Here is a 25,532-nt window from a genome sequence, read left to right as displayed (position 1 = left end):
CGCAGTCTGTTTGGAGGTCAAACAAAATCAATAGCCTTTCTCTCCAGTCTGTCTCTAAACTAAGCTTCTTTCAAAGACATCCAGAGAAAATGGATCATCTTTTGTGTTGTGTGTGGTTTTGGGTTGGGCTTTTTTTGTTTTGCTTTTTTTAAGTGGTCAAACATTCATATGAGTATAAGAAACTCCTTCCTCCCTCAACATACTGAAAAGATTGTATAGAGGTCAAAACTGCCCATCAGTTTTACTACACAATAGATGAGTTATCTAGTTCTTGGGGAGGAAACCGAGCTGGAAGGCGCTTAACACTTGGTAAGAGAGGAAAAAATAAATCAATGTATTTGCTTGATCGGGGTACATTTAAAGCTGGTTGTCAATTAGTTCAGCACAGTTTGCTGTTACAGAGCACAACAATTTAGCCCCAGGAGCTGAAGTTTGCTGCGTTTCCTCAGATTCCTCCTGCTGAGAGACAGATATTGGCTGCAGCCAGGTCAGGCACCAAGGAGGAGGAGTGAGGCTGGAAGTCACAGCCGCAGAGCAGTAGCCGGTGAAAGGGAGCCTGACATCGGATACAGCAGGACTGGGGACTCCTTCCTTCCATTCAGAGTACACAGTAAACCAGATTCGTGTCCAGAAAGCAGAGATGATAACTGGTCATTGCACCGGTACAAAGTGCGCCTCTCCACTCCGCAGCACACACCTTTTAAGATAAACTGCAGTTTATATACCTTTGTGCAGATGGTGCAGATGGTATCATCTTTACAGATATAAGTGGGTCACCCCAAGCTGAGGGAAAGGGCAGAAGGACTAAAGTGGTAGAATGGAAAACTTTGCCTACATCCAATTTTTTACATAATATAAATTCTTGAAAATCTCAATACAAAAATCACAAGGAGAAAAGAGAAGGACAAACCACGAAAAGGCACTTCCTAAGGGTCCCACTGAATGCATCCAAAGGAGAACCACTGCCTTCAAAGCAACGGATCATTGATGACTACCTGCCAGTTCTGTTCTGACAATCAGTGTTGAAAGACACTCACCAAATCACAAAATAATTTAGGCTAGGAAGGCTCTCCAGAGGTCATCCAGCTCAACCCTCTGCTCAGAGCAGGACCATCAGGGCTACAGACCATCGCTCCTTAGCTGTGCTCCAGCTCCCCTGCAACAGGTTGCTCTTCCCGAGAAAGCTGACATCCTTGTCTTGATTTAAGCATACCTAAGGGTGCGTGGTCACTGCATCAGAGACATGGCTGGAGAGGGACAGACACATCTGCAGCTGACTTGGGCCCCAGCACCAGCGAAACTGAGAACAGACCTCAGCAGGAGTGAGCTGCCCATGGCCACAGCCATGACCATGAGCCTCTGCCGTCCCTGCAGCCACAGTCCACAAAGCCAAACTGATTCACATTTACCTAATGGGCACCCCACACCGCTGATGTTTGCTGCTGTCGGTACCTATACTAGCTATATTAAAGCTACTATATGTCTCTAACTCCCCTTCCGAGTGCAGCACACGTGCAGCACGCCAGCACCGGCAGCGACGTGCATCCTGACTCATCCGCCGCCCTGCACTCACATATGCCGCGGGAAGAAGGGTTTGTTCCACCAGCCGCCGTAAAGGGCACCTCATTTCTGAGCGAACATATTTAGCATCTTCTAATTAGGATCTTAGCTTCTTCTCGTGCCCACACAGGTCTAATAGTTCCAGCACTAGAAAATCCTGGCGATGCTCAAAACAGATTACAGCAATGGTGACTGTCAAATGTTCACCCAAACTCATTATGGTTGCAAGAACAACCAAGGCTAGTAGCTAGAAACAAAAGTGCAGTTTCTTTGCAATGCTTTTTATCTCTCCTCCTCCAGTCCTTCCAGGTGGAACAATTTACCCGGTGACTATACAGCTCTTACATTTGCTTGTTAGCACCCCCAAATTAGTAGGTGTAAAGTCAATATCCTTTTGCCTATTTACTCCTAATGAGTCACCAGTCAGAAACTTAACTTGAAAAAAACGGTTACAAATGCAGATGCAGAAGCAAATGAAATAAAGGCAAGAATCACCGCTGAGCAAACGTCGCACAAAGGCAAGAGGCTGGGCACACCACACAGCACCCTACCATTGTCACCAGCTAAAACCTAACAGCTTTGATTTGCCTCCCACCAGCTAAAATGGTTTGAAATGCAAGGTCTTAACAAAGGTGCAAGACACAGGAGGAAGGGGAGGCACTGCTGGGCACTTAATCTCCTTTCAGTCTCACACAGGAGCTCCAGGAATGGCTCTGCTGAAGTCGGTGGAGTTTCATGAGTGTAGGAAAGAGGATAATCAGGCCTCAGTTGTAACAGAGATCCAGCCCTGTGATCCCTCCCTGCAACCAGCAGAAACGTTATTTGGGATTTATACTGAAGTTACCTTTAGGCAAGCTCATCTGCTGCTGGAACCTGGGACAACATCACTGATCCCAACAGGACAAGACCAGCTTTCAGCAGCTGTGGAGTTCACCCTCTACCTCAACACAATGTGTGATTTGAAACTAGGAACCCAAAGCCCCCCTCAGTCTGCTTCAGCACTCACCCCTGCAAAAATCTGCCAGAGCGGTGACAGGGCTTGTGTGGTGAGGATACGCCTCACACCCATACCACACAGGGGGCATGGACACACTGTGAGCTTCATGACTGTCCCTGCACAAGCGTTGAGGCCTTTTGGACATAATTTTTTTAGATTTATCCAGTGTCTACATGCCATCCTATTCTTAGCCCTTCCCTGCTGCTTCTCCACGCTGAGGTCTTCACCGCCTCCAGCGGCTGTGGGTGATGTCCCATGCTGCTGGAGCTCCCCTCTCACATCCGACCACCCGTTTCCTTTCCTGCTTGTCCTCCCAAAAGCACTTGAGAACGTCAGGTATAAATCAAACCATACCAGCCGCACCAACTTGAAGCCAGGATCCCAAGCGTATGTCACCGACCATATGCTCAAATGCCAATGGCTTGCATCACCATCACGCCGCTCAGGCGCAACATCCGCTCCTCCTCCGTCCCACCAGCCCAGCTCTTGGATGAGGAACAGAAGCAGCTGAGCAGCGTCGGAGAACAAGGACTCCTCTCCACGGCGCTACCTAGGGCCGGATCCTTCAGCAGCACAGCTGCCACCCAGTTGTGATCGTTGGGAAACCGCTTGTTGAGAGGACCCAAAACTCGTTACAGCTAGAAGGCGGCAGGGTCACGGCAGATGGCAGGATTGTTTTTCCTATTGCTTTGGGAAGAAAGGCGCCCTTTTTGGCAGCTGCGAATGCAGAGGAGGAGAAGGCCTTTTAGGCACGCATTTCAGCTCTCAGAGACGAGGGCAAAATAAATCTGCGCACTACCCAGTGATTCTTCAAGCCCAACCACTCCAGGTAGCATCAGCAAAGGACAGGCACATCCCCAGGGTGACTACAGCAGAAGTCAGGGACGCAAAGCTCAGGAGACATTTAGAAGGTCTCAGCTCCTACATCACCATAAAAGCATGAATTGTCTGTTACGGACATTCAGAAAATACTTAAAATTCATCAGGGACCAAAGCGTGTGCTATTTAATTGCTGGCACAGCTCATTAAAAGGGATGCTCACAGAGTGCAGCCACGCGACCATCCCCCCCCAACCCCAATACCCCCTCTCTTCCTCACAGTAAGAAAAAATAGGGGGTTTTTACTGGGCCTTCTCACTCCTTTACTTCCAGCTCGCCTTCCCTTTCTTGCGAGCGCTGAGACCGCAGACGCTCTACACGTGTTCTCCTCTGCATCCGACTGGCAGGCAGTCTGGAAAATGCCAGTATTGGAACGGCCTGAATTCAGCGGTTTCTGAATGCTGATCGGACACTATTTCGTTCAAGCCACAGATAGTCATTTTTGGGGGGTGTTTTCAGCTCCCTTTTTGGACTCTTCCAGATTTCCAAGCGTCATGCATCAGCAATTTCTCCTCTTCGGAGCTTCATTATTTTTCACCTTTCCGCCGAGCCTGAGGCTCGGTGCAGTTTTGTAGGGGACGAGGCTCTTCCCTCCTCTTCCAGATGGCCACGCAATGCTACTGGCGTTGTTAATGTTTGCTGTGCTCCACCTCGCAGCTGCGGAAATTCCTGACTATCCGGTTTTTAAAAGAGCAGAGGTGAAATCTGAGCAATTAAAGTGCCTTATTTTTTTATAAAGTCTAACACCTTTCTTGAGGAAACCCCAACCTGAAAACAAGAATGGTCTCACAGCATCTAAAACCACCAAATAATTACTTCTAACCAGGCTACCGACGTGGTCTCCATTACCATCGTCTCTTTAGCATCTCTCCATTTGCAATGCTTTTATCCTGACAGCACACCTACGAGGTGAGGGAATGCTGCCACCCTTGTTTTGGAGATGAGGGAGGGACACACGAGGAGATTGAGAGGATGAAAATCGTGCCACTTCGTTATACATGAGGAGCAAAGGTCCTTCTCTCTCCACTGTCTAGAGGGTCCAGCCTCAGTGTCCCACCACCTAACCTGGGCAAAGTGGAGTGCGGGAGATGCTCCAGCTGAGCGACTTGGCTAACACCACCAACACTGAGTCTCCAGCAAAGCAAGCTACTGACTTTAGGTCTCTCAAACGGTAACCCAGCAAGATCCCATGTTACCTTCAAGCAGAAGCGTGCTCTTTACACACCAAGTTTTGCATTTCCCATCCTGACTTTAATTAGGCATGTTCTTAATAGGGTTATTGACATTTTTCATTTCCTCCAAACGTCTCTTAGGAAGGACAAATCTCAGTGGCCGCTTGACAACATGCATGGTAATGTACACCAAAGCCAAAATTCACAAGACGATTTGTTGACAATGTTTTCCTTCCCCCCTCTCCAAAGTAAAAGCAATTAAAAAACCCTTTCAGACATGTAGACTAGCCTATTCGCAGGGTACTTTTAATTGCATCCCAAGAACCGACTTGAATTCATGACTGGCCGAATGCTTAGATATGGGAAAACCTCAGATACCACAATACGAGGTTTGGTAACAGGCACTAACATAAAACAACTGCAATAAACTCAAAGGAGCTCTCTCAGCATTTGTGCACAGAATTACTCACGGCCTGGAAATATATCTAAAATTATGCAAACTTCTTCCAGAACTTCATCATAGAATCATAGAATGGTTTGGGTTGGAAGGGACCCTAGAGATCATCTCCCAATATCCACCCAGCAGTCCCCAGGTACAAATTTCAGATAAAAGTAATCTTTGTACTAATATGCGCAGTGCGTTTTCAGAGTCACGGAGGAGAAAGGGAAGCCCTAACTTTGTTTCTGCGTTATTTCATCACAGCCAGGGAAGAACATTTAGCAAAGCAGCTGCTTGAGCTTCATGGGAAAAAAACGTAATCACAGCAAGGCAGGAACAGATAATACCATATTGACCTGTCTTCAGGGTCTGGCATTCACATTTTCATAAAGTGTCTCGAAAGATAAATCACTATACTAATAATATTTGTATTGATTATCTAAACTGAAGCAGCAATCCACTCCATTGTCTCACTTCCTCTTAAATTGCTCACAGATGGGATCCTATTTCCTATTCTGCATTTCTAATGGGAACACTTAAATCACAGCACAGAATTATATACACACACAAACTGTTAACAAAAACCCTTTTATGACTTGCATGAAAATAAAGGTTTTTCACTTTGTAGCTCACTTTCCACTCCACGCAGAAATTAAAAATGACAAATTAGCAGCAGACCTCTAAAATTATTTCTCCTCGTTATTTCTGGGTCCCTAATATTTACTGACAGACAGGCCTATGTTTTCCGAACCCTGATCAGTGATTGTGGAGACTTGAAGTTTGGACACAGAGCTAAAAGGTGATTTTTTTTTCCCATGAAAGTCAAGGCTCTATAAGCTATCTCAAGGTCCAGAAGTAGGGAAATCAAAAATCACCGTAGTGTCAGAGGAAAAATAAAAAACAGCTTCTGCTGTTACTACAGGTACAAAACAGGGACCGCTGCAGAAAGAGCTGAACTTCAGGTGTGAAGCTGGCCACAGCGGGAGTTTGGGGTAGCAGCTATCAAAACTAAAAGAAAAGGGAATTGGCAACAAATACATTATTTGAGATAGGTTTGTCATGAATCAAAAAGCAAAAGGCTTGGATTTTAATTCCCAAACTTCTCATCCCACCTAAGCAGAGCTTTCCCCTACCCTGGCACAGGCACAGGATACAGCAGCATAAAAAATAAAGATGTCTTAAATGTACAGATGGCTCGTCTAAGATGCTTACAGCGCACTCCAAATGGCCGCGGAACCTTTCAGAGCTGCCTGGAAGGTGAGGGCAGCGAGGCTCCTCGCTGCCTGGCGCAGCCCGGGAGCTCCAGCTCCAGCTCCAGCTCCAGCCGCCCCACGCCTGGTTCAGCAAAGCAGCGAGCCGGCTGCGGCCCTTCAGTTCATCCCCACGCCTGCTTTCAAAGGAAAACTTCGCCACTGCCCCACTGCAGATGAGAAGGGGAGACATTTTAAGGAGGAAAAAAAAAAAAAAATAAAGCAATCAGGGGAAGTTGGGCAAGAAGGGAAAAAAACCAGGGCCACAACACGGCAGCTGGACGGCGAAGGCTTCTCCGGCTCAGGCCAGTCCCCAGGACCCATATGACTGTACAGCTGCCATGGTGAATGATCATCCCTTACGCTGAGGTCAGCTCTGCCCCCGGGCTAAGTAAGTGAAAATAAATGGTTTAGAAGATAAAAGGTCTTTTAAAAAAATTATTTGTCTTGTTGTCATGTCAAAACTGTAATGGGAAGAGACTGGAGGCAGCGATACGTCGTTTAAATAGGAAACAGCCATCCTGATGGTTCAGCAGAATAAATTACAAAGCAAATCACAGTTCATGCCGGGTATCGGGCTGAGCTGCACCGGGATGGACAGCCCCTTTGCACATACCTGGTTCCTGGGAAGAAAAGCAGGTTTCTGAATGTCCAGCCTGTGGAAATACAGCTACATTTAACTAACCTAAATTGCTACTTGGGCTACACCTCCCATCTTTCTTGCAGGTTAATTCTGCGCCTTCCAGCCACAATGAGTTTAGTTTTTTCTTCCTGACCTTCCCAGGAGGGGGATCAAAATTGATTTTAACTATTCTAGGAAGGGAAAGGGTTAATCAGGTTTCCCAAGGCAGCTTGCTGTTAAGGTGCCAGAAATACCGAGGGGAAAGAATGACTTGCTAAAGATGGGACAATGGCACTGGTATTTTGCATTTGTTTCCAGGCTTTGAGATAGAACAAATGGGAGTCATTAGTGAAATGAGTTTAGGGAGTTCTAAATCAGCTGTCAGGCTGCCAAACCCGAAGAAGTGCTATGTCAGCTCATTAATTCTGGAGAGCACAGGATTACCCAAACCTAGGAAGGAATCCTGCAAAATTTAGAGTCAATTAAAGGAGGCTATTTTGCCATAATAATATTTTCCACACGTATTACACCTCCTCATGGAACAGAGCCCACTTCTACCACAAACGAAATCTCTGGCGGGATGGAGTGTGGCTGATGTCTAGACAGCTGTAATGTGCTCTCCATGGGCTTGTCCACTGGCATCTCTGGGAAGCTCCAGCTAGAACAGAAGGCGGGGACTGCAAGCTGCGGAGCACATCACCCAGCCTGGGGTGGCCCCAGGAAGGAGGCACCCGTCTCCCCGAGCTCCTTGCTTTCCTCGTACCACCCGAAAAAGCACAGCTGTACGGGGCGTGATGTTCTGTATCAGGAACTCCCATGACACGCGGAGGTAATGCCTGGCATCATGCATGCACACCACCTCTTGAATTTGCTTCCCTCCTCGGTCTGCCTGACCCCAGATTTGTCGACACCCTGCTAGCAAACCCGTGCTTTGTTAACCTCCCCAAACCTCCTGTCTCAGGAGCATCTCTTGAGTCCTGAGCTAAAACCCAGTGAACGCAGGGGGAGTCTTCGAGAGGACTTCACTGGCTCAGGGTCCGTTCCCCTGGGTGGCTGAAAACGCTGGCAGCGATGGGATGCTGAGAAGAGAGATGTCATACCTGTGCGCTGCCCCTTGCGTGGGCTGTCCTCAAACAAAGCCTCCCACGCTGTAGACTAGAAGGTTGATAAACGAGAAGGTTTCTAAAATAGATGGTTTATAACCTTCTAGGGGACCCAAGAGTTTTTTTAAACTGTGATAGACTAGGTCAACGGACAAAATACCACTGGATAGCAACCTGGGACAGAGTGACTAATAACCTACCTACATATACCGCATCCCAGCCTTCAGGACACCCAAGCACTCGCCGCAAATAAAAGTTACCTCCACAGAGAGGGCAAGCCCAAAGACCTCTCACACCCCCCTCACCTCTCTTCCGATGGCTATCACTTCTCATCGCCCCGCAGGACAGCAGTAGCCAGGGACAAATTAAAACAAAAATCAGATGGCTGTGAAATACAAATGAGGCAAAAAATGCCTTCACCCAACCAAGAGAGCTCTGTCTCCCCAACTGCGCCGGATGCAAAGATCATGAACAAACAGGATAGAATGTCTTCTGCCTTTTGTGAAATGAAAATAAATGAAAGGATCTAAGGTTTCAGGTCACTGATCCCTCTCTTCCCTATCTGTACCATTTATCGGAGGTAGAATATAAAGGTTCCAGGTCCTTTTCTTTTTTTGTCAGCACTTTAATGGTTGTTTTTTCTCCTTCCCCCTTTCATTTTCTGAATGAAAGGACCACTTAGGAACCTGTAAAGTAATAATAAGCTTATAACAGGAATATTGTTTTTCTGGGCCAGTGCAAACTCCTTCTGAATAGGTTGAAGAGATTAAAGTAAAAATGCAATCTGTAAATAGATCAGTCTTTTAATTAGTTTATAGTCTGTTAAGAGATAATATTTTGCTCACATAGATCGTCTGTTATCTAAAGATCTCAGAGCACTTTAGGAACATCAATTAAACCTTAAAAAAAACCCCAACCTTGGAAGATAGGTAAGTGTATTTAGATTAATTAGTGTTGCTGTGAGCAGCAGGCATTATTATTAGATTTAATTTAGTCCAATAATTGACTTATCTGTTAATGGATTCTAATTCATCTGAGAAGGGATCAAATCCATCTGATTAAAAGAATTACATCGACTCAATTAATTCTATTAACTGACTTAATTTGCCATTTAATAATTCGACACATGGGGTCAGATCTTGGCCCCGAAGAACGCAGAAACCAAAAATTACATACCGGAATTATTATGCCAGCAAAACTACGTATTGCAGAGCATGCATTTTTCCTTGCACGTGGCATTTGCAGACCTGGATAAAACATTCAAGGGGGCTTCCTCCGGCCGGATTCCCCCAGCCCTGCGGTATCTTCTCTCCCTGAACCAGGGCCGGCTGGTCATTTTGCTGTACTCATGGTGGCTGCCTGGAAACGAGCAATTCACTGCCTGAGATCTGCCACCTCCCCTCTTTTCTGGGCATTCTCTTCAACCAAGAGGTGAGAAGTTTTACAGAAGTCAATAAAACCTTGCAATAAAACTAACCTCCCTTCAAAGGCAGGACAACCCTCCCACGCCAGCCATTTGGAAGCAGTATATGTGCAAAAAAAACCCCAGCATCTCTTCACTTGGACACTGTTCTTTAACCAGTTGTGAATGTACGGGAGGAGAGGGGAAAGAGGTGCTAAAATGTTATTAGCTCCCCCATCCTTAACGCTGGCTAGTGCTAATTGCTGCTGATGAGCACTATGGACCTTCGCCACAGCCACACCGCTCGACAGAGCTTCCCACATTAAGACTGAGTCTGCGTTGCCCTTGCCTAATATTACCTTCTCTTAATAGGACTGACTTGCTGGGAGAATTCAGGGCTGGAGCCAGCTCACGGGCACCTTTTCCCACATCTCTTGCCTTTTCTCAGACATTAGCTCTCTCTCGTCCTCCCAAAGCCTTCCCCAGGCTGTAATCCTTAGGACATCAATCCACATCACCTCCACCGTCATCTCCCATGTCAGTGGGGACAGGGTTAAGACAGTGGAGAAGCTGTGGGAGACTGCACCGTCTGCAAGGGCGATGTAGCCAAGAAACGAGCTGGGCACTCCCCAGTGCTAAGCCTGGCTCTGACTCACCGTGCCAGCGTAGAGGCAGTGAAAGAGGGAAGGAGACAAAAAGGGCAGGAGGAAAAACAGCCGTCTGCTGCATGAGACGAAAAGTGTCCTCCTTCAGAGGAAGATCCGACCAGCAAGACGGAGATGTGGATCGAAAGTTTGCAACTGTTGAGATCCCCAGACCTGGTTTAAGCCTCTCTCTGGTCTTGATCAAAGGTTACTCCATAATAATGCCTCGGGGGGAGGGGTTCCCAGCACATAATGAATCCTGTGTCATTGCCTTTGTATCCAGTTTTGGCTGTAACACAGATGGTTCTCACTTCAGTAACTCTGACATCTCTCCCCCCTTCATTATCACAGCTAGGAGCTCTGCGTGGTCACATCCTGGACCTCCATGTCCCACCTCACTGTCTCCCCGATTATCATGCTCTAAGTGTTCCCGTGCCAAGCAAGATGATGAACAGATTTCCATAACCTTTCAGCACAGCTAGGGATGGGAAGGCTTTGCAGCTTGATGCGTCAAGGAGTTTTATTAGGAGGCGCGGGGGAGGGAGCAAACGGGGGTGTCAGCAAATGGCCTCCATGGCTGGAGCACTCCGGGTTGTTAGAAGGACGCCAGCAACCAGGAGCGGAGAGGATCCGGTGGCGAGCAGCGACGCAGGCACCGGGGAGCTCCCCAGACGGGAAATCTCAGGCTCTGCAATTGTGCAGCATCGCCACCGGTCATGAGCACGCTCCTGCGCGAGGATTTGTTGTTCAGACACGATTGCATATGTATGAAGGGGACAAGATGGGCTTTGACACATAAATTAGCACTTGTCAGCTGCTCACGGGCACACTTCCCTGCTGCACCCCACTGTAAATGCCGCCTTCTTTTATGGAGAGGAAAACTACATCACGTTACCTGACAGTCACTGTGGGCAAGAGCGTTTCCTGGGAAGCCAGCAGCGAGCACGCAGCGACTAGTTTACATATCAAACCTTAAGAGGATGAATGCAATAAAATGACACAATAATTAGCAGCCAAGTGGCACTTTCCACTCCTGTTTTATCTGGAAATTTGGGAATGACAAAGGACAAGGTTGATGAGACCTCGGGGCAAGGCTTTCTCTGAGAGATTGGGTGACTCTACACAACAGCCATGGGGGTTCATTTCACACCAGCCAGGTGCTTTCTAGCTGTCACCTCCCGTGGCACAGCTCACCCTGCTCCTCCACCCGCATTGGCAGGGGCAGTAGCTGCCCTCTGTGCTAGGCACGGCGTGTACCTCATCCTGCCTGAAGCTCCCCAAGGGAACAACCGTTCCCAGATTTTGACCTGCCATCATCGTAGCCCACCTCCACCTCACCAGTGCTGCACGTGAAGTCAACCTCACGTGAACGTGCGTGCTAGCCAATGCATACACACACATCTGCAGCAACGCCTGAACGCACGGGGCTGTACATCCATAAGAGAAAAAGGACCAGTTCTCTGAACAGCCCTAAAATCCTTCCAGCAACCAACTCGAGCAAAAGCATCTCTGCCACAACCATCTCAAAATGTACCAGAATTAGATTTTTTTTTGTAATTCAGCCTGCTAGCAGCATTTCTACATGTTGCTTGTGTGCAAATCACAATGAGAAGAGTTGAACATGCTGCTAGCCCAGGGGAAGTTCAATTATTTGCGTTCCTGCAGGATCCACACACCCCGAGATTCAACTTAAGCTCTGGGGTACTCTCAAAGCTCCAAAGTCTGCTTAATTTCAGCTCAAACCGAATATCCCCCCCACCTAGAAAGATGAGAGTGCTTCATTGAAGCACTAGATTCACCCAAACTCGAGCCCAGAGTTCATGGGGAAAGAACATCCCCAATCACCAACCTGGGTATCGTTTATGAATTACAGTAGACACACTGTGAACTCATCCGTTGGGCAGAAAAAGATTTTTCTCCTCAAACACCATCACACACTAATAAATTGGGGCATGACACTACTGTGGGAACTGCCTGCAGCTGGGAGCCGGGCTGACAGCCTGCTCCAACACAACAAATCCCACGTTCTTAACCTGGAAAGGGAAAAAACCCTTTTACCCTGTTTTTTATTGTTCTTCTTACTTTTCTCCCAAGAGGTTCTCAGCCCATCATATAGGATTAAAGCCTTTGACCTGGAGTCTGGGGGATCCCAGTAAATATTCTTACCATATTTATCTCCATCTTCTCCTTTGGCACTGATCCTCCTGCCGAGCACTTGGATGTGTTTCCCACTTGTCCTGCTGTAGAGCTGATAGAGCCGAAGCTGCTTCCTGCTCACGTCGTCCCTCGCTCGCGTCTGGTTCTCCACGTGTATCCGAAAATCTACATTCTCCTCGGCAGCAAACATCTGAGAGCGGATGGGGAGGGGCGAGAGAGAACAGAACAGACCATGAAACAAAACAAGCGTCTTGGACAGAAAGACTGCACACCAACCTGCCAACGGGCACGTGGTGCAAGAGGACTCGGATTTGGCTGCCCTTCACTTGACAGCTGCGGCCGCTGTATCAGGCACTCAACATGTAATTCTAGCCAGAGCTGGCTCTCGACAGTAAACCAAACCTGGGTTTTTACAATCAAACTGTGGGGGTTTTTTGAGTAAAAACTTCTGCTCGGTCCTGCTTTGATTTAATCTTGGTCAGCCACGCTGGCCATAAATTAGGCTCTCCTTTGCATATGCATAGCCTCTACCAGGTTACACGGACACGTATGGGAGAAAGGGGATGGACAACTCCATTTCAGAGAATTTGTGCTTCACCTTCAGCAGCTGCATTGATTCCCCAGATTAACTGCAGGGAAGGAGTCAAGGGAAAAAACTATTTATGCTGACATTAGCGGACTGGACTGTAGCTTTGCACAGGCATAAAATCTACTGCGATAAAAGTGTCACTTGTACACGGGCACTCGTCAGCCTAACTTTTTTGCCAGCTCTGCTTTTCAGTGAAGCCAGCTCATTGGTGACCTGGCATGGTCATGCCAGTCTATGGATGCATCTCTGTCCACCTCAACAGGGCCACGGCTTGGGTAGAGATCACGAGGACCAGCAAGAGCCAAACCAGCACGTCCAGCCACGAGGCCGTTATCAGCAGGGGTCTGATCGCTTGAGCCACTTCATCTGTTTTTTCTGGCCAATGGATTAAATTAACCTTAGTTCACTACAGCCTTAAAATATTACCAGAAACTTTCTCTGACACGTCTGCCCTTTTCTGGAGGTCTTGTTTCCTATCTTAACTGTTCTCAAGAAACACCGAAACAGGATTCCAGCTTTTTCTTCCAGAGAGTCATCCCGCCTTGCCCAAGGTCAGAGGGCCAGACAACCCAGACGTTCTCAAGATGCCCTCCCAAAGGGGAGGCTGGGCAGCACGCACCCAAAAGCACTTCACACCCAAACAATACGAAAGCCCAGAAATCACTCCACGATCTGTCCCTGAGAGCGTTTGCACCACAACATCCACTCTGCCAACTCCAAACTCACAGATGGACAATATTTTGGTGGCAGACTCCCTTCACAGGACAATAAATCATTCCGAAACCAAAAGATTATTGAGTGGCACACACACAAAACCACCACACAATAGGCAACTTTTAATTTGACCAAGACAAAGACCATTCAAAGTCTACTCGTTGTTGGTGAGCTCTAATGCTGTGTACCACTTCCGTGTAAGAGACAAAATCCACCACAAAATAAGAATCACATGGGAATTTAGTGATGCCTAGGTTTGGGACTGGCAGAGGAACAACATTTACTCCTAGCAGGGTTACTACTTCTCCTCCTAACACATTCCCACTACGGCACACCTGTCCTCCTAGCCTGCAAGCAACAGTGTTCTGATATATTGGTGTGGGGATGGAGCTGGCAATGCAAATGAAAAAGGGTCAATAAATCCTCATTCAGGTCCATTCCAGGCTAAAACACGTAAGAGCAAGTGGCCACAACACGCAAAACAGCCCCACTTCAGCCTCCTGCATATGTCATCTCATACCAGCAAATATTTTGAAGCCAAATACTCCCTGAAAGTCAAAACCTCAAAAGAACTTTTTAGCGTTTCCAATTATCGAGTAGACACACAGATCAGCAGCAGGAGGAAAACTTTGGGCAGGCAGTGCTGCTTAGCACCAGACCTTCACTAAGCAACGCAAACAAAAACATTATATCCAACACAGTGGCAACAGCAATGAGGTTCACAGGGATGTTGCGGGATCGCCTTTGCTGCCCTTATTAAATGCTGGGATTATGCTATTTGAATCCCAAGTCCTAGGAGAGAAAGCGATTTAACTCTCTTATTTTACTGTCGGAAGTCAGGAGGAGGCTACAGGAGCTAAACGCACAGGCTGAGCAAAAGGAGATTCAGGGCGATGCTGGGTCTAAACAGACATTCAAGGTGACGACGGAGGTGACAGACAAGAATTACACAATTAATCGTAGCAATATTTCCCACTCTCGGAAAACAGCGCAGCAAGAAGCCGTGACCCAAAGCTGAGGACACAAGAGGAGAAGGAGCCATGGCACCTGCCAGGAGGGCACTGCGGGATGCTGACGGAGCTCACGGCCGTCACTCAGCCAGGCTCTGCTCGCTCTCCTCTCCCGAGGCACCGCAGCTACGTCTGAGCACAGCAAGCAGGACTTGGCTTTTGACATGAATAATATTAATTTCTTTTTTTCTTCATACAACTCTTCTTGCTTTCTTTTCAAATGGTATTGTTGCAAAGGATGCTAAACTACTAAAACCAGAGATGTTCGAGTAATGTTGACAGTCTGCCTCATACCCACAAAAGCAAGGCTATTTGCAGTCAAGATTCTGGCTCCATCATTTTAAGATTTAAAACAGATTTTAAATCAAGATGACGTCGTTACATTGCTTTCACCACATGTTAATGAATTTCACATTTTTCTAGGAAAAAAAACAAAACAGGTGGGATCTGAAGCGGGGGAAGGGCAGGTTGCTTTGCTTTCTTGGAAACTTCAAACAGAAAAGGCAATCTGTTTTCCAAAACATGTTTTAATTCTCTCTTTTAATTGTCTCTCGAGCACTCACACCGCAGAGGCCCCAGCCCGTAGCCGCAGTGCCCGGGTGGACTCTGGAGCACCTATGGAGCCATCCTGAGCTGTGGTCAGCTCCGAACATGCCACAAACTCGCTTGCGCGTGTTTGCCACAGTTCTCCTGCCCAAGATCAGCTAATTAAGTGTCTTCTCCCTTTGCAAGAAGGGCACGCTGCAGCCCAGAGGGATGACAACTCCTCCTCTCCCAGCCGAGGGCCTGGCTGGCATCACCCACAACCCCAACACCTTGTCCAAGCCCAGCGGTAGCCTGACGCAGGGATCAGCAGGGGACACCGACCCCTGAAATAAAGTCAGCCCAAGCGTGTATCACTCCATCACTTCTCCAGTAACAGGCCCAGCTCTAACCCAGGGAAAGAAATCCTGGAGGAGGAACGTGCTACAGGTTCTCCTTGCAGCTGACCTGTCCCCCGGTCAAGAAGCCATGGTCCAGAGCAGCAATGGAACCACCAGGATTTAGCTGCCTGCTTAAAGGTAAGCACATGCTTAACCACTCTGTTGAAACAGGATGCTCTGCTGGAGTGTGGCCAAGGTGAATTAGCCATGCCAGCCTGGGTTGCATCTGGCCCGCAGCAGAGAGTATCAATACTCTAAAATAAAATTTCATGCAGTGTCGATTTCATGAGATAAAACCCATTTGATCATTGCTGAAATCCATTCTCACAGTATCCCTGCCCTAAAGAGTATAATCCCTCAAGCAGCTAACTCTACTGAGATAAGAAAGTCCATTTATATATACCGTAAGAGACACTCTCTTTCATAAATCTCAAAAAAATTAGTAACATAAGCCTCCCTCGGTAACTGATGGCTAACGCTCACTCAAGAAGGTCACCTAAAGCCAAGTCCATCCACCCCCAAATACATTTCCATAACAATCACAACCACACAAAAATGAATGCAGAAATGTCTTTAAGTCCCAGCCCCACTTGAAAAGTTAAGGGCTTTCACTTCTGTTCACCAAAGCAAAAGGAAATCTTTTTTTTCCTCTTTTTTTTTTTTTTTTTACTATTAATGTTATTAGTGCATATAAAAACATCATACACAAAATGACCGCCCTTTTTTTTTGGCCTTTCAATCTGATCATCCATGCATCCATGCTGTAGGCAGCAAAACCTACAGACTCTGGATCCAGCGTTCAGCACAACCGTTCCCTGAAATGAATGGCTGCTTGCACCCTCTAGCTCCTGACCAGCAACGTGCCCTGTGGGACACTCTCTAGGGACAGGAAAAGGATTTCCTGCACTACTTTATCTCCTCCAGCATTTTGGTGGGATTTGGGGTTGTATCGTGGTCTATTTTGCAAATCTATCCAACTGGTATGGGCCGCTGCCTATGCAGGACAACTTCAGCATCTCAGGATAGCGGGTTTCATATAACTCTGTCTCGTTCTTTGCCAATGGTTTATAGTCTGCAAAACCCCAGTCATTAAAACAGAGCATCACATTTGGTTTCATTTTTATTCTTCCTCTCTTTTTCTTTTCAATCAGTTCCTTATCCATTATTATTTATTTATCACTACATCTTTCAGTGATGATATACAGCTACAAAGACACCCTAAAAATACAGTTGGCAATACAGAGCTTATGCAAGGGAATAAACAGCATTCCTTTCAAAAACCACCATCACCTCAAGCAACTACAACTTCGCTCTCTACAACTCCCTGAAAGGAGGTTGTAGCGAGGTGGGGGTCGGTCTCTTCTCCCAAGGAACAAGCGATGGGACGAGAGGAAACGGCCTCAAGTTGCGCCAGGGGAGGTTTAGATTGGACATGAGGAAAAATGTCTTTACCGAAAGAGTGGTGAAACATTGGAACAGGCTGCCCAGGGAAGTGGTTGAGTGACCATCCCTGGAAGTATTTAAAAGACGTGTAGATGCGGCGCTTAGGGACATGGTTTAGTGGGCATGGTGGTGTTGGGTCGACGGTTGGACTCGATGATCTTAGAGGTCTTTTCCAACCTTAATGATTCTATGATTTTATGATTCTAACTGATGCATCAGAAATGCCTCACTCCTGAAAAGAAGATGATCTCCCTCCTCTCTGTTGTACTTGCCCAATCATTCAAGGTAGGCGCATTTAGTCCTACCTCCTTTCCAAACAGCCACAGAAACCAGAAACAACATCTGTCTTTAGACAACCCACACTGGGAGATTTTCAAGTGCTTTTTTGCCGAATGATTCTCAAACAGTGAGTGGATTTCATTTTACATGGCTTTACAATGATTCTTCAGCTTAAAGAATGACTCTCCTATTTGTTAAATCTCAGATGGAAGGTGAGGGAAAGACCGTTTTGCTGATGCAGCCTAAGGTTTCACCATTAAGTAATCCAAGAAACACTCAAGAACGGCAAAAGCCTCTGACAGCAGCACTGCAATATTAGTCCTACGCAAGCTTGTGCCACATCTCTGCAAACACTGATGCCTTGTTGTGAACGGAAAGCAATCACAGCCCCGCCAAGGTCAATGAAACCCTCATGGTGCCAAGCCATGTTTACGGGATTTGGCTTTCCATCCAACCAACCTCTATGCACTTCAAATTTTCTATTTTGAGCTTTCCAGTAAAAGGGGATGTTAATCTGTTATTGTTCATGTCATAAAGCGTTACAGCATGAGATGTCCAAGGCCCACAGCATGGCCAAGTTAGCTGGGAGCTGGACTTCAGAATTTCCTGATTTTTTGCTTTTTATCCTACGGAGCCTCCAAGCCTCATCAGAGAGCAAACCATATGTCATTCCCCAAACTGAACCAGGAATACAAAATCCCTCTCGCTAAGGGCCGTACTGATTGCAAAAGATAAACAAATCAAGCTATTCAAAGTCCTTTCAAACCCCATCTGATAAGCAGGAAATACTTATTACCTTTCAGCCATCAAATCAACCTAATATTAATGATTTTCTCCATGACCTTCTAAACACATGAAAGTTAACTCGATAAGGTCAACAAGAGGATATCCAAGACAGATCTCTCTCAAGTCCGCAAAGGCAAGTAACAAACCACTTTGCTTCCATGACTTTGGCAAAATTCCTCTATGCCAATTACAGCAGGATTTGCTAGCTCACCATGACAGCCATCCTTGACATACAGTGAAACACAATGCACTCCTTATATGCTGCTTTTTCCTCCTCTTAACTGCAAAGTCAATCCATCGCCAGGATATTGTTACCTTCAGGTTACAGAGCCCAGTTCGAAGCCAGACAGAAGTGGATGTGCACTGCTCTGACGTATTCACTTCTTTGGGCTTAGAAGCACATTTGGAAATTCATCTAACACAAAGCGGCTCCGTATTCAGATGCGCAGCAGGAACCTGGAGCGAAGGGAGAGGGCACTTCGGAGTCAATCTCTGTGCATCCAACGAGAGAGAGGCTATGGCGTGACAGTGCCAGAACTACACAAATGTAAGCAAGCCTTTCAAAATAACAGAACTTAGACCTTTGTTTTGGTGTTTGTTTCTTCCTGCTATCCACAGAAAAATATTTTTTCCTTGAAAAATAAACATGCAAAAAGCTAAGCTGCACTCTCAATCTTGGGAGATGTCACCTTGGATGATGACTGTGTACCCTCCAGGGTGCACTGTGAGAAAGGGCAACGCGGTGCACCATGGAAGTGGTTGTTCAAAACAATGCAGACATGAGACTCCCCAAAAGACTCCACCAATGGCGTTTACAAAGTATTTCACTTGAAACGCTTTTTGATATTTTTTTTTTTGGTGCGAAAAAAATATTTCATTGGACAAGCATAAATGTCCTATTGAAAACCCAGATGCCAAAAGATCTCGCTCCACAAGAGCTGTACCACTTTACAGCCCGTTCACAAATCGAGTCATGAACAATCTTTTGTCTTTGCTTCCTTAGAAGGCTGTTTCAGAAACACTTCCCTAATATTCTCTGCCTTAATTTTCTACCTCGCATATTTACATCCAGTTTACAACTGTTTATTCTTGTGCCGACAGTGTCCTTCGGCTTGAATAATACTTTTCCCCCTTGTGCTTCTCCTTGCGATGTGTTCAGGCTACTCCCTTTCTCCACTCCCTTCCCAGCCTCCATTTCACCATGCTGGGAAAGGAAGAAAGCCAAGCACCAGACCACCTCCACCCCCACCTCCCCTCCTGTGCCTGCCCTGGCCTCAGAGGAGCTCCTGCCCGCACTGAGGACGGGTGCCAAGCTCTCCTTCGGCATGGGCCCATGCAGAAGACACCAGCCCATTATGGGGAGAAACCCAGAGCTCTCCCCGCTCCTGCACAGATATGCTCTGAAATTGAGCCCCTAATTCTTTGACTTGAGCGCCTTCAAGTTGCTGTAGTACGTGAAATTCAATGATGTTTGCTCTTTGTTTAATGCACTCTAAATGAGGTGCATGTAGGGATGGAGCTGGAAAGGAGAAGGAAACGGGGTGATGAGGGGGTCGAGCCTGCCCATCCCTTTGGATTTCAGAAATGTTAAACAAGACGCAAAGAGAAGACATTTCCAGGGCTTGGAAGAGGGGACATGCAGCTCAGCGAGGTGACACGTACTTGGATCCAAAAGCTGCTCTGCAAGCGGAGCCTCCTTTTCTCCGGAGAGCTGCCTGCCACATTCGGAGAGGCCATACATTAAATCTCCTTGGGCAGTGTCAGACCTTCATTCTCTCCAAAACACACAGCCCCTGAGAAATAGGGCTATTGCTCAGCCAAACTCCCCAGCATCTCCCCGAGATCCCGCCAGCTTTGCAAGCCATGTACCACTGCTATCCAGCTCCCCTAAAGCAACGTGTCCATTGACCCTCAGATGGCAGACAACAGTGTTACTGAGCCTGGTATGAAACCATGAGGAAGGCAGGAGGGAGTGCCAAAAAACTGGAACCTGAGAGAGTTTGAGGAAACGAACGTTTTATGGCCCATCAGTCAGTATTTGGCCATTTTCTAGAGAAAGATGATGCCGCCTTCGAGAAAACCAATTTTCTCTTTTTGATGATGGAGTGAGCCTTAGCCAGAACTGTGAAAACGCACCATTTGTGAGATGGCGACATTTTAAACTTGTTCCACCCTGGGAAATGGTTCAGTCTGGGGAAGAGCAGGGTTTCAGCCTTGATTAATGACTTTTAAAACCCCAGGCGTACTCAGGTGCAACCAGAGGAAGGGAAGGCGCCTCCAGCGAGCGCTGCCTGCCGGTGCAAAGCCCAGCACGAGAGTGTTGCTGAAGTGCTGCAATGCAGCTCTCTTACACGGGCTCCAACACCCCCGTCCTCCACATCTCCACCTCCATCTGCCCGTTCTCACCGATTCAGAACCAGGTCACTGGCTGCAGCCCCCAAGTCACATCATTAATATAATTACCACGAGCAACAGCAGCTCAGCAGCCTGCAAGAGGGAGCCCGCCCCTCCGGCGTCCACCTTCCCCCCCCGCAGGAGCCTGCGTCGTGCCGTGGTGCAGCAGCGCCCGAGGGGCCAAGACCCAGCCACTTCCCAGCACCAAAAGGCACCTCTTTCCCAGTGGGACCAGTTCCTGCTACCTGTGCTAACCAAAGCAAACCAACCCCGTGCATCTCAGCTGCAGGGGTATCTGCAGGACACCGCCTCTCGCCACAAGCTCTTGACAGTTTTGATTCTCCGGAAATACAATTCAGACCCTAATTCTTCTTATTATTTTTCTCCAGTTGTGATATATCTTTTTTTTTTTTAATTCAGGGCTGGTATTATTTTACCACAGCTATCAATCAGGCAATGAGCAAGCAGGGCTTTTTCTTTCTTCCTTTCTTTCTTTGTCTTTCTTTCTTTTTAATGCTTGTTATATCTCTGCTATATACTTCCTCTCCATACAGAAATATCCCTTCAAAGCTTGATATTATTGAGCAGCTTTCAACCATGCCCAGCAGAGCCATGTATTCTCTGCATTTGTCTGGCCTTTGTTTCTAGGAATGAAATACCAATGGCTGAACAGTGTGACTTCATTTCACTCCTTCATTCCAATACTTGTTCTATTTCTATCCCACTGGGTCAAACTCACCTATTGTGAGACCTCACCGATTTCAATTACATCAGGGATTAATTTGTTCCATTGCGTTGAAGCTGTTAATACAATCCTTGCTGGCTCTAGATTAGAAAAGGCATGGTGGAGACCTCCCTCGCAGGCAGTGTGTTTAACAGCAGTCTTGATCTTCATTTTTGTTCAGCGGTGGTTTTTTTTTTTCCTTCCCTTTGTGCCCCTTTGCCCCTCTTTTCACAATCTTCTCCTTCCTTTCTAAATTGCCCTTATCAGAACTGGGTGGTCCTTCTGACTTCCACTGCGACTGGCAAAACGTTGCCTTCCAAAGCCGCTGCCCAGGGCTTGCGAGGGAGGTCGGCGCTGGAAGGAAGGTCTGACCCGAAGCCACCCGACGCCACGCAGACGTGACCACTCCAGCTTTGGCACCTCATCTCCCCCAGGATGATTTCGAAGGGTCGCTGCAGGTCCCCGTGTACCCAAAGGGATCTGCAGGTGCTCGGTTCTGCAGCTCTGACCGTTGGCCGACCGCCAGTCGACCGAGGTCTCAAGGGGAAAACTGAGATCTTCCATGTAGCAGATGGACACGCTGAAATGCACGTTTGTCAAGTAACTCTGGTTGTCCTTTCTGGGGTACCCAAACTGGGACACAAGATCACGACAGAGCTTTAAAATGTCCAGCCCTGTGGTCTCGTAGGACATCTGTGACACCAGTTTAAGGCGACCTCAGCCATCCTGACTCAAAGTTGTCATTTATCCACGTGATTTTGTCTCAGGAAGAGATACTGATGCAGGGAGGCTTAAGGCCCACGCCCTTTGCACGCGGATGCAAAGCAGTTTAGCTTTGCTCGAGTGCTACAACCCTGTCCTGCAAGATCCACTGCTTTTCCATTTTAAAAAATCCAACCACATCTTAGTGAAACTATATTTTTAGGAAATAGTGTGATGATTCCAGAATAATAAGAACAGGAGTTTCAAAAAGATAAGTAGGGGGAAAAGTAGAGGATATTAAAATAAAACCAAACAAACAGCTCAACAAACAGATTCCTCCCTTGCTTACTGAAATACATTAAATTTCCGTGGTGGTTTCATGAGGTCACCTCAGGCTTCCACGGGGCACCTCTGTGCAGCCTGGGCTGCAGGAAGTTGCAAGGGTTAATGCCGTAGCTGTCAGACTTGCCAGACAGAAGTTGGACAGGCTGGGTTTCAGGGCTCCAAATTTGTTCCCATGTTCAGCACCTGGTTTTCCAAAATGTACAACGTTCCCATTTACTACTGCACTAATTTTTTTTTTTTCTTACTGGAAGAAACATAGGAATAAGCTGGATTCGTATCACCCAACTGTTTATTTAGCACTGCCACTCACCTCAGACCTTGGCGGAGCCATCCAGGGACAGGGTGAAGCCCCCACGTCCCCTCCAGGCACTGCCCCACCTGCCATCTCCCACTCCTAAGCTGACCCCGCTCAGGCCTCATCCCCTTTGGTGCCAAATATTGCCTGAACAGCACTGCCTTGTAACTACACGGCCTGGACCTGGACCGTGTATGATCACGGCAACCCTAACCTTGGTGCCAGCAGAAAACCTCGCACCTCCCCAGGACCGAGACCTCATTGCATGTACATTGCTCTGGACATGTCCTGCTATGCAGATCAAACCCACCCTGAGACACACAACCCACGGAGAGAAGACAGGATTGGCTCTAGAGGATGTGTTAAACTACAACAGCCTTCACGAGAGTCCTGATCTGCAAAAATCACTGCTTCCACAAGCCTAAGATTTCCAAAATACTCCCCTTTACAGTTGAAATCTCCTACCGTGGTTTCTCCCCAGATGGTTTTGCTGAGGAAGAGCTAAGCTCCCATCGTTGCCAATTCATAACAGTTATTTCCAATACCATCAAGTTCAATGAGGGCAAAACAAGACCCAAAACAATTCCCCCGCTTCCCGCCGTGCCTCCCAAGGGGTGCACTCTTTGCTTCGGGGGAAGTTTCGATATTCATTAATTCCCCACACTCTCTGCTGACCGGTGGCAACGTCCTTCAGGCTTGGCACGGGCCATGCATGACCCAGGATCCCTGCATGGCTCTGTGCTACTGCCACTGCTCCTCGCTGCTAGCACCAGGACGTAAATATTTTTCAGAAGTAGTTTCATGCCTGTGTCCCTCCTCGCGGCACGGGTATCGCTGCAAAGACAACTGCAACAAGGCGCTGTAGAACAGCCCCAACCAACCTCTCTGAGATCATGGATCCACAAAGCCAGCAGTTGGATTCGGGGAGCTTGGCACGCTACAACTGCCTTCACTACCTTAACAAAAAAACCACGTTTCTTTTCTTTATGGAGAAAATACTCCTGCTGAAATAAACTGCCCTGATATGCAGGAATTAAAACCACTCAGCAATCCAAACTGATGCAAGTAGTTGTCTATTAGTGTTTTTGAGCAGTTGAAACAGGCATTCAAGACACAAAACCTCAAGAGGAAACTGTAAAGTCTCTCCAGCCCAAAACACACTAAGAGCAAACCCGGTGCCCGACAAGGCAGCGGCGCAGTAACCCGTGTCTGAGCACGTATCACCCACACGGCGAGCCGCAGAGGAGGTCCCTTTTGAAGCAGACCCAGCAGCAGCAGCAGCCAAGTTGTTCCCAAACAACTTAAAAGCCTCTGCACAAAGCACAGGGAGCTCTGCAACGGTGAGAAACAAGGGTGAGGGGGCTGCCCCTCCCCTATCCCCGCTCATCCCCAGGGTGCTGCTGGCCAAGCACGCAGTTTGTCCCCATCGCCCTCCGCTCCTCGTCCCATTTCACATGCAGCGGTGGAGGAGCCCAGCTTGGCCACGCCGGTTGGGTTGCAGCAGAGACCAGGGCAGTCCTCCCAGCGGGGTGCTTCTGGCACAAAAGCTCCCGGCACCCCACTAAAAATACTTACCAGCAATTTGTTCAGCTCTTCAAACAAGGTCTGAGCCCAATTACTGAAAACCTGCCAGGTTCAAAGCACTCCCGACCTTTTCTCTCCTTCCCTCCATCAGCAGCAACTTCCTCCCGGGGCAGATGCTCCAGCTGCAAACCTGTTTGGCCATGGCAGTAGGACAGAGTGGAAACCCCAAACCCGCTCCCCTGAAACCGGGCAGGGGTTTTCCAAACCGTGGAAAAAGGCAGAGTCGTTCCCCCCTAGGACTTACAAGGCCAGTTTAAAGCACGGGCCCATCAGGTCCAAGGTGACATCTCTGGCTCTTCTGCTCGATACCAGCCCAGACGGGACATCCACGAAAACAGGAGCAAAAGCACAAGACGTGGGAAACCCAAGCGATACGCAGGAAAACACCACCGTCAGAAGGAGACAGAAGATCACCGGAGACCGATCTCCCCATAAAAGAAATAAACATTTGCAGTGGCAGCGCTGCAGCAGTGATCTGATGTTTACCCTGGTAGCTCCTTTCATCCCGGTCCCCTGACATCGTCCAAGGAACACAGATCCCTGCTCCCACTGCAGAAAAGCAACTCCCTCTAGGGTAAAACATGGCAACTGCCGAGCAGCGCACACGAGTTCAGGGCAGGATTTCCAAAATACCTTTTTCCATTGCATTTGCAAAGAAAAGAGAGATGTGGCTAACAACTATCTCCCCGCACAGTAGCTCCCAAGCACTGATCTCACGTGAAAGGTGGCTTCTCCAAAAGCACACAGCTGATTCAGCAGAGATGCCTGGAGACCCTATTGGATTATCCCGTGCCACTTTTCATCTGTCGAGTTTCCTCTCCGGAAACCTTTTACGAAGCTCCAACCGGTCCCGCTCCTGCTTATTCTGGCACGGTAACACCTAGTCATCCTACACGGGAATGGTGCCAAGGGGAAAGGGACCTCCTCAGGTGTCACTGCTCACTCATCCCATGATTTGGCAGCTTCCACACAGTGCTGGGATATAAGAAAATGGTTGTGACCAAGGACAGGGAGGTTAATCCATCTAACAATAACTGGAGGCCAATCGGGGGATTTACTGAAATTGCAGGAGTCATTCCGCTGGGAACGTTTGTGCTGCTGATACCTCACTTCTGCCTTGCGTTCATTCTCACTAGCCTGCCTCCAGTTTTTTCATGCCTGCTTTTAGGACTGGCTGACATTAGCTGTTTGAGACCCAAAATCCCTCCCATAGCTTGCACCTTCCCCTTCTACATTTAAAGTTTGTCTTCTCCATCATTCAACTGAGCATATTCTTTACTCCCACCGTCTCCAACAGCACCGCTCTGAAGGGAGACATTTGCAGGTTCAGGGCAAGTATCAAGTCCATGTTATGGAAACTACCAAAACATCACTGGAAACTGGTAAAAACACAGCAGCCTCAATGGTTACATGTCTCCTGAGTACCAGCCTGCTAATATTAGTTACTGAGGGGGGAAAGTCCTGTTTCTGTGGGCTGATCTCTCTTTCAGAGCCTAATTACAACACCCGATGGGGATGCC

General features: G+C 47.7%; 1 protein-coding gene across 1 annotated transcript in view; it reads right to left on the bottom strand.

Annotated features, from left to right (window-relative positions):
* The window catches only part of FGF18 (fibroblast growth factor 18), a 74,959-nt gene that overhangs the window by 33,875 nt on the left and 15,552 nt on the right, over window positions 1–25,532 (bottom strand). Inside the window, exon 3 of the mRNA XM_076349859.1 lies at window positions 12,234–12,414. Within this exon, the coding sequence (XP_076205974.1) occupies window positions 12,234–12,414 (181 nt within the window). The remainder of the gene's footprint in view (window positions 1–12,233; window positions 12,415–25,532) is intronic.

The sequence above is a fragment of the Aptenodytes patagonicus genome, chromosome 12 (assembly GCF_965638725.1).
Source record: "Aptenodytes patagonicus chromosome 12, bAptPat1.pri.cur, whole genome shotgun sequence".
Lineage (NCBI taxonomy): Eukaryota > Metazoa > Chordata > Aves > Sphenisciformes > Spheniscidae > Aptenodytes > Aptenodytes patagonicus.
Note: the sequence above shows the minus strand (reverse complement) of the source record. Positions and strands in the feature narration are given on the sequence as shown.